Source organism: Brassica oleracea, chromosome C1 (assembly GCF_000695525.1).
Source record: "Brassica oleracea var. oleracea cultivar TO1000 chromosome C1, BOL, whole genome shotgun sequence".
Classification (NCBI taxonomy): domain Eukaryota; kingdom Viridiplantae; phylum Streptophyta; class Magnoliopsida; order Brassicales; family Brassicaceae; genus Brassica; species Brassica oleracea.
The window spans coordinates 2,399,154-2,415,406 of record NC_027748.1 but is presented as its reverse complement, the minus strand read 5'-3'; the positions used below and the strand labels follow the sequence as shown (position 1 = coordinate 2,415,406).

Here is a 16,253-nt window from a genome sequence, read left to right as displayed (position 1 = left end):
TAAATTTAATAATTTGACCAGTGATTCATTAATACTTTTACAATATGGTATTTGGATTTCGAGTTATAGAGAAAGTGAATTATGTAAATTAATAGAGAAAATCTTTTAAAAAAACTTCAACATAACACTTTCAAACGTGATTTCATAAAATGATAATATCATTATACATGAATTCATGTACAAAAATTGTCGGTTGTAGTAGAATTGTTTATAATATTTTTGATAGTTTGTTTTAATGCTATTCAATTACATACAAAAACTCCAAATCTGTTTAAACCAAGTTTAATTCCGAGAAAACCACATGTATTCCCTCGTACCGGATGCTAATTTCAGAGTGATTGATTCAAACCAAAGTAAAACCGTACGAAACCTTCAGATTAATAATTTGCAGGCGTGCCAATTTCAACATGTTTTTTTTTTCAGTTTTGGGCCCTGGAAACATACAATTTGCTAATTCTACACCCAAAACAAATTAAAATACGAAAAAACCCCAAAACAAAAGATAAAAATGCGCTAGACACTGACGACGGCAATTCCAACCTCCCGAAGATTGGTCCGACTATCTCGAGATGGAGGAGAGACGACGCGATACTGGAGGAACCCTAGCTTCGGCCGGCAGCTCCGGAGACTCTCCGGCATCTGAGCCGACGCCGCGGCGGCGCGTGAAAAGAAAATCGAACGCTCTCGGAGCCTCCAACTCCTCATCAACATCCTCCAAGCGGATGCTGACGCGCGAGAAGGCGATGCTCGCGTCCTTCTCTCCGGTCCACAACGGACCTCTAACCAGAGCTCGACAGGCGCCGAGCAACATGCCGTCCGCGGCCGAGGCGAAGCCTGAGCTGCTCTTGAATGCCGCGGACGGCGAGAAGCCGAAGGAGGAGGAGGAGAGGAACAAGGCGATCCGCGAGTGGGAGGCCTTGGAGGCTAAGATCGAAGCTGATTTCGAAGGGGTTAGATCTCGCGGAAGCAATGTTCATGTGGTGCCTAATCATTGCGGTTAGTTAGCTCTTCCTCCTCCTAATCCTAATCATGTTGAATCTAAGTACACGTGGCGATGAATTGATACTCTTAATATCCTTAACATTGAGCTGCTGAGATTTTTTTAGCTCTTCCTCTTCCTAATCATGTTGAATCTAAGTACACGTGGCGATTAATTGATGCTCTTAATGTTAACATTGAGCTGCTGAGATTTTTTTTACAGGTTGGTTCTCATGGGGAAAGATTCATCCGCTTGAAGAGCGTTCGTTACCTTCTTTCTTCAACGGCAAGTTAGAAGGTCGCAGTTCTGATGTTTACATTGAAATTAGGGATTGGATCATGAGGAAGTTTCATTCCAATCCAAACACGCAATTAGAAGGAAAAGATTTAACAGAACTCGAGGTTGGAGACGTTGAAGCAAAGCAGGAGGTGATGGAGTTCTTGGACTACTGGGGGTTAATCAATTTTCACCCGTTCCCACCGCCAGACGCGAGTTCTAGTGGTGGTGAGCGTGTTGGTGTTGGGGATAAGGAGTCTTTGCTCAACAGTTTATATCGATTCCAAGCGGATGAGGCTTCTTCGATGGCGGCTGCTTTTGTTCAGAAGCCTCGTCTCGCAGCGCAAGCTACTACACCGTCGGGGATGTTCCCGGATCCGATGGCTGCTGCTGCTGATGACTGGCTGAAGCAAGAGGGTCCAGCGGTTGAATATCACTGCAACTCTTGTTCGGCTGATTGCTCTCTCAAACGCTACCACTGCCCGAAACAGGTGTTTTGTCGCTTTGTTTTGGTTCCGTCCTAGCAAAATGATAGTTTTTTAAAATTGTATATGCTAATATTGAGATTTTGACAGGCAGATTTTGACTTGTGCACGGAATGCTTTGACAGTGGCAAGTTCAGCTCAGATATGTCATCTTCCGACTTTATACTCTTGGAGCCTGCTAAGGATCCTGGCGTTGGTAGTGGGAAGTGGACTGATCAAGAGACTCTTCTTCTACTGGAAGGTTTAGAGATCTTCAAGGAGAATTGGAGTGAGATTGCGGAGCATGTTGCTACGAAAACGAAAGCTCAGTGTATGCTTCATTTTCTTCAAATGCCAATCGAGGATGCGTTTCTTGATCAAATTGACAACAAAGATCCAAGTTCAAAAGACACTACGGATATAGCTGTGTCCAAAGATGAGAAACCTGTTCAAAAAGAGGCACCTGTAGAGAAAGAGAATACGAATCCTGTTGTTGAAGTTGAAGCTGTGAAGGAAGCTCCAGAAAAAGAAGATGACAATGAAGGAAAAGTTCCTCAGGAATCTTCTTCAAAGCCTGGGGATGCGAGTGAGGAAACTAAGGAAGTGGAAGCCGACCAGAAAACGCCCAAGGTAGAAACTGTCATTGCTGAAAGATGTAAAGATGAGGCTGATGAAAACATTGCTCTGAAAGCTCTGACCGAAGCTTTTGAAGACGTTGGTTATCCCATCACACCCGAAGCCTCTTTATCTTTTGCTGATTTGGGAAATCCTGTCATGGGACTGGTAAGTTGTGATGTAAAACAGAAAATTTGCTGAGAGGAGATTCTTTAATTCATAAATGCACCCTCTTCCCTTCTGATCTTGCAAGGTTCTTTTTTTTTTTTTTTTTTTTTTTTTTTAGATTGGCGGGAGCTGACGTTGCTACTGCTTCAGCCCGAGCTTCTGTAAAATCTCTTAACAGCAATTCTGGGTTGTTGCTTGCCACAAGACATTGTTTTGTTCTCGATGATCCACCAGAAAACAAGACTGACTTAACTGAATCAAAAAGGTTCATATTTATTTGGATATTCAATAATGTTTTTCAGTTCTGTGTTTCTCTTCTTCTCTCAATATTTTTGAAGATATTGGTTGTTGTTTCTCAAATCTGAAACTAGCAAAACATTTGCAGTGTGGATGCAGAAGATGTCTCCTTGATTTCAGATGATAGGGAAATGACAGATACTGATCCAGGCAAAGAAAATCAGGATTCAGTCTCTGAAGAAAAGCAACCTGGTTCCCGAACTGAAATTTCTGCTAGAAATCCAGATTCCAAAGGACCAAAAGTATATAGCAATGCAGCCGCAGCTAAAAGTTCAGAGAAACCACCGGATATTATTTGTAAATTGCAGGACAAAAGTTCAGGGAAGGAGCTCAAAGATCCTTTAAAGGATGGTAATAAGCTTTCTAGCGAAAAGAAAGCGGCCTCTAAAGCAACTGTCTCCAAGGCAGCTGCAGATGCTTCTCAGCCAGAAGCATCCAAAGATGTGGAGATGAAGGATACATTACAGTCCGAGAAGGATCCTCAAGATATGGTGAAAACAGCAGGAGAAAAGGTTGAACAGGCTAAGGAGGATGTTCATAGTATGCCAGACACGTCTGTTGCAGAGCAGCCCATCGGATCAGCTTTTCTACCGGAAAATGGAACAGGTGGTTGTCTCTCTCTCTCAAACATTAGAAAATGGACCTGCATTGCATGATTCTTTTGTATCTTATTGGTTTGTTGTTTAAACATTGTTTGCAGGTGAAAAACTAAATAAAGAAGGAAGTAAAGAGAAGAATGTTTGTGCGGTGACAAAAGACAAACATAACTCTGATAAGCTTAAGCGCGCAGCTATCTCTGCTCTCTCAGCTGCGGCAGTAAAGGCAAAGCATCTTGCGAAGCTTGAAGAAGATCAAATCCGACAACTTTCTGGATCATTAATAGAGAAGCAGGTAAAATATCGTTCAAGTTTATGCACCTTAGATAGATTGTTCAGGAGTTGTAACATAATAATGATGTTTTTTTTGGTATGCCTAAGCAGTTACATAAACTAGAAGCAAAGCTATCTATCTTCAACGACGCTGAAAGCTTGACAGCGAGGGTAAGAGAGCAGTTAGAAAGGTCAAGGCAACGGCTATACCATGAAAGAGCACAGATCATAGCGTCTCGACTGGGTGTCCCGCCTTCAGTGTCCTCAAAAGCATCATTACCAGCAAACAGAATCGCTACAAATTTTGCTAATGTGGCTCATAGACCTCCGATGGGGATGGCCTTTCCACGCCCACCAATGCCAAGACCTCCAGGTCCATGAATATCATCATTCTCTGTTCCTGATTCAGATCCAGCTCCATGTTCAGACAATGTTTATTCGGTTTAGTGGTTCCACGTGATAGTGTTCAGATTCGCGGGGTAGCTCTTTATGTTCTACTAGATTTTGATATTGTAAGCGCGGTTTTATTAAAGATTATATGAATTTCTATATAAGATATGCATAGATTTGAATACATTTATCTTGTAACAAAAAAAAAAAACTAAACTAAACATAATTTATAAATAACCAAGCGATCCTATTTGGAGTTGTAACTTTATTCTTAGAATATGTGAAAACTCTTAAAACTACAATTCCAGTGGAACAGGGAGTATCAAATATAGATGATGGAGAAAGAGAGAAACATTTGCTTTCTAATTATAGTCAAAACTGTTCATTTGTTCATAGGAACTCTCCTTGTTCCTAGGAGAAAGCTATTTCTCAAACCCCAAAAAGAATCCATCACGATTCCAATCTCTCTCTCTAACTTTCAAACAATCATCTCTTTCACCACGAGGTAGGTATGAATGTCTCCAAGTTCTAAGTTTTTAATCGCATAAAGCTATTTGTGTTTTGCTTGGAATACAAGGCTGTTGCGTCCAGGATCACCGGGGACAAAGGTTTCTCCGTCGTTGAGAAACCTTTCACCGAGAAAAACACGTCATCATGGCTGACTCGCCCGTGGATTCACCTCCTGCCCCGGAAGCTCCTAATGCAGGTACAGGCTCGCCGCCAAATAAGACATCACCACCAGTAGCACCTGTTTCATCCCCACCGGCCCCTGATTCTGCTCCTCCACCAACTAACAATAGCTCTGCTTCTTCACCGCCTCCTGCACCGCCGAGCCAAGAAACCTTACCTCCTCCATCACCGCCACCTTCACCGCCTGTTGCAGGTAATCCACCACCGAAAACTCCAGAGAATCCTTCTCCACCTTCTCCTGAAGTCAAAGCTCCGGTAACACCTTCTCCTGAAGTCAAAACTCCGGTAACTCCACCTGCACCGCCTCAGACACCGGCCAACCAGTCACCCCCTTCACAAAGACCAACCCCTCCTTCTCCTGGAGCCAATGAAGACCGTAACAGAACCACTGGCGGCGGCAACAACAACAACAACAATGGTAACAACAGAGACGGTTCTACACCGTCTCCACCATCAGGGAACAACAGAAACTCCAGCGGCGGTGGCTCACCTTCACCGCCTCGGTCAATAAGCCCTCCTCGGAGCAGTGGAGGTTCAGACTCATCATCATCGTCTCCAGGAGAAAATCATTATCAAGCCAATGTTGGATTGATTATTGGAGTCCTTGTAGGAGCAGGGCTATTGCTTCTACTTCTAGTGCTCATTTGCATCTGTTGCAAGAAAAAGAAGAAGAAACGTGATCCTCAAGTCAACCACTTGCACTACTACAATAACAGTCCATTTGGAGCACCTAACGGTAATCACATGTTTTACCACATCTAAAAAATGTTTCATAACGATCATAATCTAGTAGTTTGTATCAATGCTCAAGAAATCGTCAGGCAGTAATTAGTCCCTTTATAGGAGATTACTGATCATGCGGATGTTTAGACCGATTCTTTGAACGCCTAGACCGAATTTCATTTAGGCTCAATTTACCGTCTACTCGCTGTCTAGACCGAATTTTAGAACACTGATTAATTGATTAAGCTTTAGAAGCTAAAGGAGTTGTTGCGTAGTGTAGGCAACGGTGGTTATTACAACAACGGAACACCTCAAGATCATGTAGTAAATATGGGAGGTGGAAACTGGGTCCCACAGCAACCTGTGTCTGGTCCTCATAGTGACACTTCCAACTTAGCTGGTCCAACGCCGTCCCCTCAGGCTGCGACTCTTGGTCACAACCAAAGCACTTTCACCTACGATGAACTCTCCATTGCAACAGAAGGTTTCGCTCAGTCCAACTTGCTAGGACAAGGAGGATTTGGATACGTTCACAAAGGGGTTTTGCCTGGTGGCAAAGAAGTTGCGGTGAAGAGTCTTAAAGTTGGAAGTGGACAAGGAGAACGCGAGTTTCAAGCAGAGGTTGAGATCATTAGCCGTGTCCATCATCGTCATCTCGTCTCTCTTGTTGGATATTGCATCTCTGGTGGTCAACGCCTACTAGTTTACGAGTTTTTACCTAATAACACTCTTGAGTTCCATCTTTACGGTACATTCATCTAACATAACATAATCACTTTTAAAAGTATGGTTTCTCTAATATCAATAACATGGTTGGTATTTCAGGAAAGGGTCGTCCTGTTTTGGAATGGTCTATACGACTGAGGATTGCATTGGGATCAGCTAGAGGCCTTGCATATTTGCACGAAGACTGTAAGAAACTTTTTAACTCACACCAACTTACTTTCTATATTCAAGCTCTCTTTATAATGAATTAAAGATTTGTATATATTTACATGAATGATATAGGTCATCCTAAAATTATCCATAGAGATATTAAAGCTGCAAACATTCTTCTTGATTTCAGTTTTGAAACCAAGGTATATATTTATGTTCACCCTTGTAATGCTATTACTTTCATATCTCTTTGTGTTGATGTGTAAATCAATCTACGTATATACACAGGTTGCAGATTTTGGATTAGCTAAGCTGTCTCAGGACAACTATACTCATGTATCCACTAGAGTCATGGGAACATTCGGGTAAGATCCTCTGAACTTTCTTAACACATTTGCTTATAATGTACTTATTACATTTCATGTTTCTTTGGTTCAGATACTTAGCTCCAGAGTATGCATCAAGCGGCAAGTTATCGGACAAATCTGATGTTTTCTCATTTGGAGTAATGCTTCTTGAGCTCATAACAGGACGACCTCCAGTGGATCTAACTGGAGAAATGGAAGATAGTTTGGTAGATTGGGTAAGTCGATCCTCTCTTTGGTAATTACTTGTTTAATATTCAAAACACTAAAATTAAGACTAATAATGTGACCATTTGTTTTGTAGGCAAGGCCTTTGTGTATGAAAGCAGCTCAAGATGGAGATTACAGCCAGTTAGCAGATCCACGTCTAGAGACGAGCTACAATCAACAAGAGATGGCTCAAATGGCTTCTTGTGCAGCTGCAGCCATCAGCCACTCAGCAAGAAGACGGCCTAAGATGAGCCAGGTTCAAAGAAAACACTTGTTAGTTATTTTGTTATCAAATCAATCACAATCTTGATGACATTACTTATGTATACAAATGAAAGATTGTACGAGCATTAGAAGGAGACATGTCAATGGAGGATCTAAACGAAGGAGGAAGACCGGGACAAAACTCGTATTTGAGCCCCGGAGGCATGACCTCAGAGTATGACGCAAGCTCGTACAGTGCAGACATGAAAAAAATAAGGAAGTTAGCGTTAGAGACAAAAGAGTATCAGAGCAGTGAGTACGGTGCGACAAGTGAGTATGGGTTACATCCGTCTGCTTCGAGTAGTGAAGAGATGCATAGAGGTTCTTCAATGAGACGCAATTCTCAGCTTTAGAGAAACACACACACACACACACTCTTAGTTATATATATACTCACTTTCATCTCTCTGTCTATGCCTTTTATCTTTTGCTTAAGGCATTTTGTTCCTTTGTGTTGTTTCATTCTGCCTCAAAGAATAGCTAGCAGTTTGAAAAAGTCCACAATTATCATGTTTTTAGGTGTTTATTTTACCAGAGAGACTATAGTGTGTTTTCTCTTAGTAAGCCATATATAAGTTATGGTTTTGTAATTGATATGCTTAGTCATGATTTTATTAAATGTTTATTGTTGGTATCAAATAACTCCCATCTCTTAAGATTTTTTTTGTTTGAAGAAAAATTAAGAGAAATTCCCAAAATGGTTCTTTTTAAGTTTTTGTCACAAAAATAGTGTTTAAGGAAAAAAAATACCATTAGACTATTTTTGCCACAAAAAACGGTATTTGAGAGAATTGTCAGAAAATTAAACCATTAGATCAAAGAAAAAAACAGTAAAAAAACACTTAATCAGTTGGCAAGAAAAGAATTAATTGATTAATAGCATCATCATTCCCTTCCTATAAACTCTCGCAAGATCTCACAAATATGACGTGGCAGTCTCTCGCAAGATCATAGTATTTTTAAGAGCTCAGCGTATAAATCTGAGGCCTACCGCAGCAGATCGGAGCTCCTCTACCGCTTCTCTTTCGATCTCACCAGTTTCTGGACTCCCGACTCTTCAAAAGCGAGATCTGAGTGACGGAGTCATTTCGAAAGGTAGATCAGAAATGGCGCAACCCTACGTGAAGAAAGACGACGATCACGACGATGAGTGTACGTCCTCCGTATTTTTGTTCTCATGAATTTAGGATTCTATGTTCGATATATCTTCTAGATCTGTGCGGATTCTAGATATTAGCTGATTTGGTTTGTGTAGATCTGCGATTTCACGTTGTTGATTAGTACTGATCAGTCTGGTTTTGCTACCACATTTTGATCCGTTGTGAATTGTTTGCTTATTTGCTAATTTTTGTTTTGATTTGGGGATCAGTGGAGTATTCACCATTCATGGGAATCGAGAAGGGAGCTGTTCTTCAAGAAGCTAGAGTCTTCAATGACGCTCAGGTTGATCCCAGAAGATGCTCCCAGGTCATCACCAAGCTTCTTTATTTGCTTAACCAAGGGGAATCATTCACCAAGGTCAGCTTTCAATTTTTGTTTTGTTTTGCAGATTCACCTTCATGCTTATAGAGCATTCTTTAGTTTGTTTAATATCATAGCACATGTGAAGTTTATTTTGTTTCATATGCAGGTTGAAGCAACGGAAGTTTTCTTTTCAGTTACTAAGCTTTTTCAGTCCAAAGACACAGGGTTGAGGAGAATGGTTTACTTGATCATCAAGGAGTTATCTCCTTCATCGGATGAGGTTTGACATCTTCCTCAATTTTCATATGGATAATTATGGTGCGTTATGAAGGTATATTTTTCTGATAAATTGTTGTTTGGTCTTTCTCCCATAGGTTATTATTGTGACAAGCTCTCTCATGAAGGACATGAACAGTAAGATTGATATGTATCGGGCAAATGCTATCCGTGTCCTCTGCCGGATTATAGACGGAACCCTTCTCACTCAGATTGAGCGGTACTTGAAACAAGCCATTGTGGATAAGAATCCTGTTGTTTCAAGTGCAGCTTTAGTCAGTGGGCTTCACTTGCTAAAGGTATCTTTTTACACACCAAAACATTTAGGTTGTTTCTTAGCTGCTAGGCTTATATTCTGGTAATGTTGTTTCAGACAAACCCAGAAATTGTTAAAAGATGGAGCAATGAAGTTCAGGAGGGTATTCAATCCAGATCAGCTCTTGTTCAGTTTCATGCCCTAGCTTTGCTCCATCAGGTAAATCTGTTGCATTGGTGTTACCTAAGTTAATTGGTTTATGTTTACTGAGAAGAAGAACCTTGAAAATAGATAGGTATTAATATGAGTATTGGCTAGAAACATAAACAATAAGTTTTCATTGATTTAAACAGGCTCCCAACACGATATGCCATCCTTCTTTAGTTATGAAGGTAGTGAGAAATTATCTTATAGCTGCTAACAATCTATCATCATATACAGATACGCCAAAATGATCGCTTGGCTGTTAGCAAGCTGGTTGGTAGCTTGACCAGGGGATCTGTCCGCTCTCCCTTGGCTCAGTGCCTTTTGATACGTTACACCAGTCAGGTTAGTCTATGCCGTTTGATTTCTATATTGGGAACCGTATCTGTGTGATTTATCTCTATTTTATATTGTTCAGGTTATTCGTGATATGTCCAACCACGGCCAGTCTGGAGAACGTCCGTTCTATGAATTTCTGGAGAGCTGCCTGCGCCATAAGGCAGAAATGGTCATCCTTGAAGCTGCCAGGGCGATCACTGAGCTTGATGGTGTGACAAGCCGAGAGTTGACTCCAGCAATCACTGTTCTTCAACTCTTTTTGAGTTCACCCAGACCAGTGCTGAGATTTGCTGCTGTCCGAACTCTGAACAAGGTTTGCAATGCTTTCTTATATCAAAAATTTCATTAAAAGGTCTTTCTTTGTATATTTATGAACACCCAAAGGATTTTATAGTCTTCTGTATAGCTTCATCATTTCCTTTACCATCAAGGATGAAAATATGTTTCATCGTACGCTAAACGCAAGCTTGAACCACAGGTTGCAATGACTCATCCAATGGCTGTCACCAACTGCAACATTGATATGGAGAGTTTAATTTCTGATCAGAACAGAAGCATTGCTACACTCGCAATCACTACTCTTCTGAAAACAGGGAACGAATCAAGTGTAGAACGCTTGATGAAGCAGATAACTAATTTTATGTCAGATATCGCTGACGAGTTCAAAATCGTGGTCGTGGAAGCAATAAGATCGTTGTGTGTGAAGTTTCCACTGAAGTACAGATCCTTGTAAGTGAAGTTTTAGGCTCTTGTATTTGTACTTTTGGTCTCTAGCATTGCTATTCGTTCGAAGTGACTTACAAATGATACGGTGTTTTTATAGCTTCGTGGCTGATGATTAATCTGTTTCACCTTTTCATTTGTAGGATGACCTTCTTGAGCAACATTCTTAGGGAAGAAGGTGGATTTGAGTATAAAAGAGCAATAGTAGATTCTATTGTGACCATTATCAGAGATATCCCTGATGCGAAGGAAAGTGGATTGCTTCATCTTTGTGAGTTCATTGAAGATTGTGAATTCACTTATCTTTCAACGCAGGTAAATTATTTTCTCCATAATCCATCTGGTTGCTATTGAAAAATTCGTACATGGTATTTAAATGTCTTTTGTCGCACAGATCCTTCATTTTCTGGGAATCGAGGGGCCTAACACCTCCGATCCAAGCAAGTATATACGATATATTTATAATCGTGTGCATCTGGAAAATGCCACTGTCCGGGCTGCTGCTGTTTCAACACTTGCAAAGTTTGGATTTATGGTTGAATCCTTGAAGGTGTGTATAGTTATCTTATTAGCGTCTTTTTCTCTTCTTTTTATCTTCCTTGACTGATGATAAAGAGGCTAATCATTGGATTCTTGGCAGCCCCGTATTACCATTCTGTTGAAGCGCTGCATCTATGACAGTGATGATGAGGTGCGTTCTCTAGTCTAGAAAAGCTACTTTCTAGTCGTTGGTTCAGTAATATATCTGTGCATTTCTGTTTCTGTATGCTGTTTGTGTACCCTTGAGTCGGTTGCATCTTTGTACATGCATACATGTGTTTGCCTTTGTAAACATTATCTGAGGAGATACATGCAAGTTTTTTTGGCGATTCCTTCGTTGACCATGAGTTACGACCTCTTTTTATTTTAAGGTCCGTGATAGAGCAACACTGTTTTTGAGCGTCCTCGGCGGCGATGGTACTGTTGACACTGATAAAGATAGCACGGAGTTTCTATTTGGTTCCCTGGAGGTTCCTCTGGTCAACATGGAAACTAGTTTGAAGAATTATGTGAGTTTTATATTTCTCGGTGTTCTTCTTTTTGTATGTTCCTAGAACATTTAGTTACTTATATTAATTTTTGATCTGCAGGATCCCTCTGAAGAAGCTTTTGATATCAACTCTGTGCCTAGGGAAGTAAAATCCCAGCCCCTTGCGGAGAAGAAAGCCCAGGGTAAGAAGCCCACTGGTCTTGGTGCGCCACCAGCTGCACCTGCTTCTGGCTTTGATGGCTATGAAAGACTTCTCTCATCTATTCCAGAGTTTGCTTCGTTTGGAAAACTTTTTAAGGTTAGGGCTGAATATTCTTCTGTTTTAATCTAATGTTATTGGCTTATCTCCGCTGCTTTAACTTGTACTTCCTTTTTCAGTCTTCTTCCCCTGTGGAGCTAACTGAAGCAGAAACAGAATACGCCGTCAATGTTGTCAAGCATATCTTTGACAATCATGTTGTGTTTCAGTACAACTGCACTAACACAATACCAGAGCAGTTGTTGGAGAGGGTACTAAACCATCGATCTAGAAACATTGGTGTAAAGCGTATCTTATTGTCTTCCTTCCTCGTTTCATTATTCTGGCGTGGGTTTTTGTAGGTCAATGTCATTGTAGATGCTTCAGAAGCAGAGGAGTTCAGTGAATTAACTTCAAAGGCCCTGAACTCACTTCCTTATGATTCGCCTGGTCAAGCCTTTGTTGCATTCGAGAAGCCAGCTGGTGTCCCTGCAGTTGGAAAGTTTTCTAACACATTAACTTTTGTTGTTAAGGAGGTACATGTTACTTTTCATATACATCTAATTATTATTTATTTACTATATACACACTGAAGGTTGCTCAGAGGTACAAAGGAAAGCAATGCATTGTAAATGTGTTTGTAACAGGTTGACGCAAGCACAGGTGAAGCAGAGGATGATGGGGTAGAAGATGAATACCAACTGGAGGATCTTGAGGTTGTAGCTGCAGATTACATGGTAAAGGTGAGCGTCTCAAATTTCAGGAATGCATGGGAAAGCATGAATGAAGAAGATGAGCACGTAGACGAATATGGGCTTGGCCAGAGAGAGAGTTTGGGAGAAGCTATAAAGGCTGTCATCGATCTTCTTGGCATGCAGCCTTGTGAGGTTAGTCAGCTTCAGTATACACGATGGTTTGTGGTTCCCGGTTTGATGATAACTTGAAACTGAGACTTTGAGAAACAAAATTGCAGGGGACGGAGACAGTTCCGAGCAATGCAAGGTCACACACTTGTTTACTGTCAGGTGTGTACATAGGGAACGTGAAAGTGTTAGTGAGGGCACAGTTTGGGATGGACAGTTCAAAGGAGATTGCAATGAAACTGGCGGTTAGAGCAGAGGACGCCTCTGTCGCTGAGGCCATTCACGAGATTGTTGCCAACGGCTAAAACTACGTATCTACCACCACCAAAGTGTTTGTTATTATAAGTGCCAGACCAGAAATAAACAAGATTTTTCTTCATCTATTTTGTTTTGAATAGTATATTAGTACCTTCTTTTTTCTACATTACTATATTGTCAAATACTGGAGTTTTTCCCATATGATGCTTTTGTTACTTTTGTGTTTGATTTTGATGGTTAAACGAAATAGTTGAACTGCTTAGTAAATGTTTCATTATAAAAACGTAAAATCGATTAAACTACCCGGTTGCATCATTTCAAGCATGTGTTTACCTTTGTAAACACGTGAGGATATGAGTTCATACACGTTGTTTGATAATTTGTTCCTTGATCGTGGAACCTCTTTCTTATGCCACAAAGGTCATCTTACTAGTGTTCTCAAGGAGGTTTCTTGGAGGTTATTGTGGTCCATGGAGACTAGTCTGAGTCTTCCATTTCTCACTTGTCTTTATTTCATATGCTTGATAGGACATCAGCTTAAGCATATCTTTACTCTTGAGGATTTAAGCACGAATTGATTAGAGTATTCACACTGAAGGAGGCAAATAACAAGTTCAGTAATGCGTTATATGGTTTGGAAAGGCAAATGAAGAATAAATAAATCAAAAGCACACTAGTCAACAAGGGAAGTTTTGATCCTCTATTCCACTATTCAAAAGTAACACACACCTTCCCCATCCCCATTTTTTCACACAGATTACAAACAAAGAGTACAGATTATATTAACCAAAACCACAAGAACTGGAGATACAGCTCAGACACGACTCCTATGTTTCTTTTCTCTTCTTCATATCACTCTCCTGTGCCCTCCAAACGCCCATATCTGTGTAATTTATGGGGCAAAAAACACACACAAAATCCTCAAAAGTCTATCATCTTAATCACAATTCATGTTAGTACTTTTGGTTTACAGTCACTAACCTTTAGATTTGAATCCCAGCTTCCTGTACACAAGGCACTTCCGTCTGCTGACACCCCCAAACAGCTTATCCGATTCTTGTGCGAATCCTGCAGTTCCCCCAAATCCAATACAATCTGCATGCAAATTACCCCCCCACATTCAAACTATTACACATCACAATGAGCTAAGAAAAACAACTATCACCACTCAGTACTTATTAATAATTAGCTTACCTCTCCCAAAAGCGTATCCCAAACGTAGCAGGCGTTGTTGTTCGCGTATCCAGCGAAAAGAAGTCTCCCCGAGGCAGAGAACGCAATGGAGGTCACAGGTACGTTCTCACCATCACCATGTGGCTGATACACCTGGAGTTGATGACCGGTCCTAATGTCATACAACCTGCATGTTCCATCTTCTGATCCAGTCCCAAATCTATTCCCATCCGGAAAGAACTTGACAGTATTAACATCTCCCTCGTGCCCATGAAACGTTCGAACCGCTCGGCTCGCAGCGCGAGTGTCCCACAAGCGTGCAGTGGTGTCGCATGAACCAGATATGAACCAGTTTGGGTTTGATCCACTGATTGAGACACTGGGGGTACAATAAAGGTGTATAAGAGCATGAGTTTTAACTTGAATCACAAACCTACACATTGATTCCAAATTAAAATGGTAATAAAGCAAGCAGATGGAAGCAACATCCCCTACCTTAGTACATCAGCAGTATGTCCAGACTGAAACTCGCCACCAAAAACAGAAGTTTTGAGCCCAGTAGTTACGTCCCATAAGACACACGTTTGATCACCTGAACTTGTGATCAGACGAGCATCCTCATTTGGGACATACTGACAGCAAGAAACATACCCCCTGTGGCCACTAAGCATCCTCGAAACCGGTACAGTCCCATCCTTATCCGCAGTCGAGCTAAGACTGAAGATAGAACACACACTGTCTAACCCACCACACGCAACCGTCTGGCCATTGGGAGAGAAAGCACAAGTCATAACCCATGCACAAGGGAGTTTAATAGCGTGAGTCTTCTGACTCGTTAGAGCATTCCACACTATTAACCTCCCATCTTGAGATGCACTGACAATCCGGTTCCTCTCCGGCGTCCAATCCAACGAATAAACCTGTAAAATTACAAAATGTTAAAACTGCATAAAGAATGAAGCTTTTGGTTAACCCTAAAATGGTTTACACTCCCTAAACCCTTTAATCTCACTAGCCAGCTCCAATTCTTCAATCATACATAAGGAAACTCTAGTAAAATTCGGTTAAGCATATGTAACCTCCTAAAATCTTCAAAGAACGAAGCTTTTAGTTAACCCTAAAATGGTTTACACTCCCTAAACCCTAAACCGTTTAATCTCAATAGCCAGCTCCAATTCTTCAATCATACATAAGGAAAGTCTAGTAAAATTCGTTAACTAATAGAATCTTCAAAAATGAATTGGTTCCAAAACTAAACTCCTCAAAGAATGAAGCTTTATGATTACCCTAAAGTAGATACACTCCCTAAACCCTTTCATCACGGTTCACAAGCTAGAAAGCTTCCATAAAGAAGCATACTTGGAAGGATAAAAACATAAACTTTGCAAGCAAATGAATCAAACATTCAATTCACTTGTAAGATAAGAGATAAGACCACTTCACCTTCCCGGTGTGTCCCTGAAGAGTACGGCAACAAACCAGATCCGTGGCTCCGAATTTCACCGGAGAGCGACCTTGCGCCGCCGAGTACTTAGCCACTGCCCAAAATTCAATCCCAAAAGAAATTTAAAAAAAAAACAGATCTAAGAATCGCGAAGAAGAAGAAGAGAAATAGCAAACCATCGGTGTCGAGGAGCTGGAGGCGTCTCTGTCGAAGCCTATCGCGGAGGTTGTTGACGGTCTCTGTAGCGGCGGCGTGGCGTTCTTTGAGCTCGGAGACAGACATTATAGAGTTTCGGACTTGGCTTTCTCCGTCGGCCGATCAAAGGGAATTAGAGAGAGAGAGAGAGGGTGGAGAGGTCTAGAAGAGAGGGAGAAGGTTCATGGTTGATTGAAACCTTAGAGAGAGTTGATTTTAGGGGAATTACGTGGGAAAGGAGAAGAGGAAGGAGAAGAGAGATGAAGCAGTCAAGACACGCTTCGTTGTTTGTTGTTGTTGGTGTTTGTTTGTTGATGGCTCTGACCTGAGAGATAGAAAGAGAGAAGAAGTAGCTAATAGTCAATTGAAGATTGACTGTTCCAAAACGACGTCGTGTCTGAGTTTAATGTGTTTTTTTTTTTGTTTGCTTCTTTCCCGATGATTCATTCTTTCTTTGGTTAGTAATATTATTTTCCTAATTAAGAAATTTTATGTAATTAGTGTTTTCGTTATTATGGAAAATTAGAGATCTGAAAGAAGAAGAAAAATGCCATTCCTTGAATTTTCAGTTAACAAAAGAATAAATAAAGGGATGTGAAATTTA

The 16,253-nt window shown here is 40.9% G+C and overlaps 4 protein-coding genes across 4 annotated transcripts; 3 read left to right on the top strand and 1 right to left on the bottom strand.

Annotated features, from left to right (window-relative positions):
• The first annotated feature begins 478 nt into the window (after positions 1-478).
• On the top strand, positions 479-4,302 carry LOC106308644 (SWI/SNF complex subunit SWI3D). Its single transcript, XM_013745786.1, has 7 exons — positions 479-996; positions 1,202-1,746; positions 1,831-2,507; positions 2,609-2,767; positions 2,888-3,405; positions 3,500-3,690; positions 3,780-4,302. Exons 1-7 carry the CDS (start codon positions 570-572, stop codon positions 4,047-4,049), a joined length of 2,787 nt encoding a protein of 928 aa, XP_013601240.1. The 5' UTR covers positions 479-569; the 3' UTR covers positions 4,050-4,302.
• Positions 4,303-4,578: 276 nt separating this feature from the next.
• On the top strand, positions 4,579-7,699 carry LOC106296317 (proline-rich receptor-like protein kinase PERK5). Its single transcript, XM_013732424.1, has 8 exons — positions 4,579-5,484; positions 5,752-6,219; positions 6,297-6,383; positions 6,480-6,550; positions 6,636-6,712; positions 6,786-6,930; positions 7,017-7,178; positions 7,261-7,699. The coding sequence occupies exons 1-8, from the start codon at positions 4,713-4,715 to the stop codon at positions 7,537-7,539; spliced, it is 2,061 nt and encodes a 686-aa protein (XP_013587878.1). The 5' UTR covers positions 4,579-4,712; the 3' UTR covers positions 7,540-7,699.
• Positions 7,700-8,108: 409 nt separating this feature from the next.
• LOC106309025 (coatomer subunit gamma) lies at positions 8,109-13,057 on the top strand. Its single transcript, XM_013746115.1, has 17 exons — positions 8,109-8,338; positions 8,556-8,704; positions 8,817-8,930; positions 9,025-9,225; positions 9,300-9,401; positions 9,624-9,731; positions 9,805-10,038; positions 10,204-10,454; positions 10,592-10,763; positions 10,843-10,998; positions 11,089-11,139; positions 11,360-11,497; positions 11,579-11,776; positions 11,857-11,988; positions 12,079-12,252; positions 12,364-12,603; positions 12,690-13,057. The coding sequence occupies exons 1-17, from the start codon at positions 8,293-8,295 to the stop codon at positions 12,882-12,884; spliced, it is 2,661 nt and encodes an 886-aa protein (XP_013601569.1). The 5' UTR covers positions 8,109-8,292; the 3' UTR covers positions 12,885-13,057.
• Positions 13,058-13,477: 420 nt separating this feature from the next.
• Positions 13,478-15,993, bottom strand: LOC106337880 (guanine nucleotide-binding protein subunit beta). Its single transcript, XM_013777007.1, has 6 exons — positions 15,631-15,993; positions 15,454-15,548; positions 14,506-14,930; positions 14,032-14,389; positions 13,819-13,932; positions 13,478-13,720 (listed from the first exon to the last, which is right to left on the bottom strand). The coding sequence occupies exons 1-6, from the start codon at positions 15,734-15,736 to the stop codon at positions 13,685-13,687; spliced, it is 1,134 nt and encodes a 377-aa protein (XP_013632461.1). The 5' UTR covers positions 15,737-15,993; the 3' UTR covers positions 13,478-13,684.
• Positions 15,994-16,253: the final 260 nt, after the last annotated feature.

Coding starts and splice junctions, on each gene's coding strand:
- LOC106337880 (XM_013777007.1), bottom strand. CDS start 15,736: ATGTCTGTCTCCGAGCTCAAAGAACGCCACGCCGCCGCTACAGAGACC. Junction 14,931..15,453: donor TTCAGGGACACACCGGGAAG/GTGAAGTGGTCT, acceptor GTAATTTTACAG/GTTTATTCGTTGGATTGGAC. Junction 13,721..13,818: donor GCTGGGATTCAAATCTAAAG/GTTAGTGACTGT, acceptor TAAATTACACAG/ATATGGGCGTTTGGAGGGCA.
- LOC106296317 (XM_013732424.1), top strand. CDS start 4,713: ATGGCTGACTCGCCCGTGGATTCACCTCCTGCCCCGGAAGCTCCTAAT. Junction 6,551..6,635: donor ATTTCAGTTTTGAAACCAAG/GTATATATTTAT, acceptor GTATATACACAG/GTTGCAGATTTTGGATTAGC. Junction 6,931..7,016: donor AAGATAGTTTGGTAGATTGG/GTAAGTCGATCC, acceptor TTTGTTTTGTAG/GCAAGGCCTTTGTGTATGAA.
- LOC106308644 (XM_013745786.1), top strand. CDS start 570: ATGGAGGAGAGACGACGCGATACTGGAGGAACCCTAGCTTCGGCCGGC. Junction 2,508..2,608: donor CCTGTCATGGGACTGGTAAG/TTGTGATGTAAA, acceptor TTTTTTTTTTTT/TTTTTTTTTTAGATTGGCGG. Junction 3,406..3,499: donor TCTACCGGAAAATGGAACAG/GTGGTTGTCTCT, acceptor CATTGTTTGCAG/GTGAAAAACTAAATAAAGAA.
- LOC106309025 (XM_013746115.1), top strand. CDS start 8,293: ATGGCGCAACCCTACGTGAAGAAAGACGACGATCACGACGATGAGT. Junction 8,339..8,555: donor CGACGATCACGACGATGAGT/GTACGTCCTCCG, acceptor TTTGGGGATCAG/TGGAGTATTCACCATTCATG. Junction 10,039..10,203: donor CTGTCCGAACTCTGAACAAG/GTTTGCAATGCT, acceptor CTTGAACCACAG/GTTGCAATGACTCATCCAAT.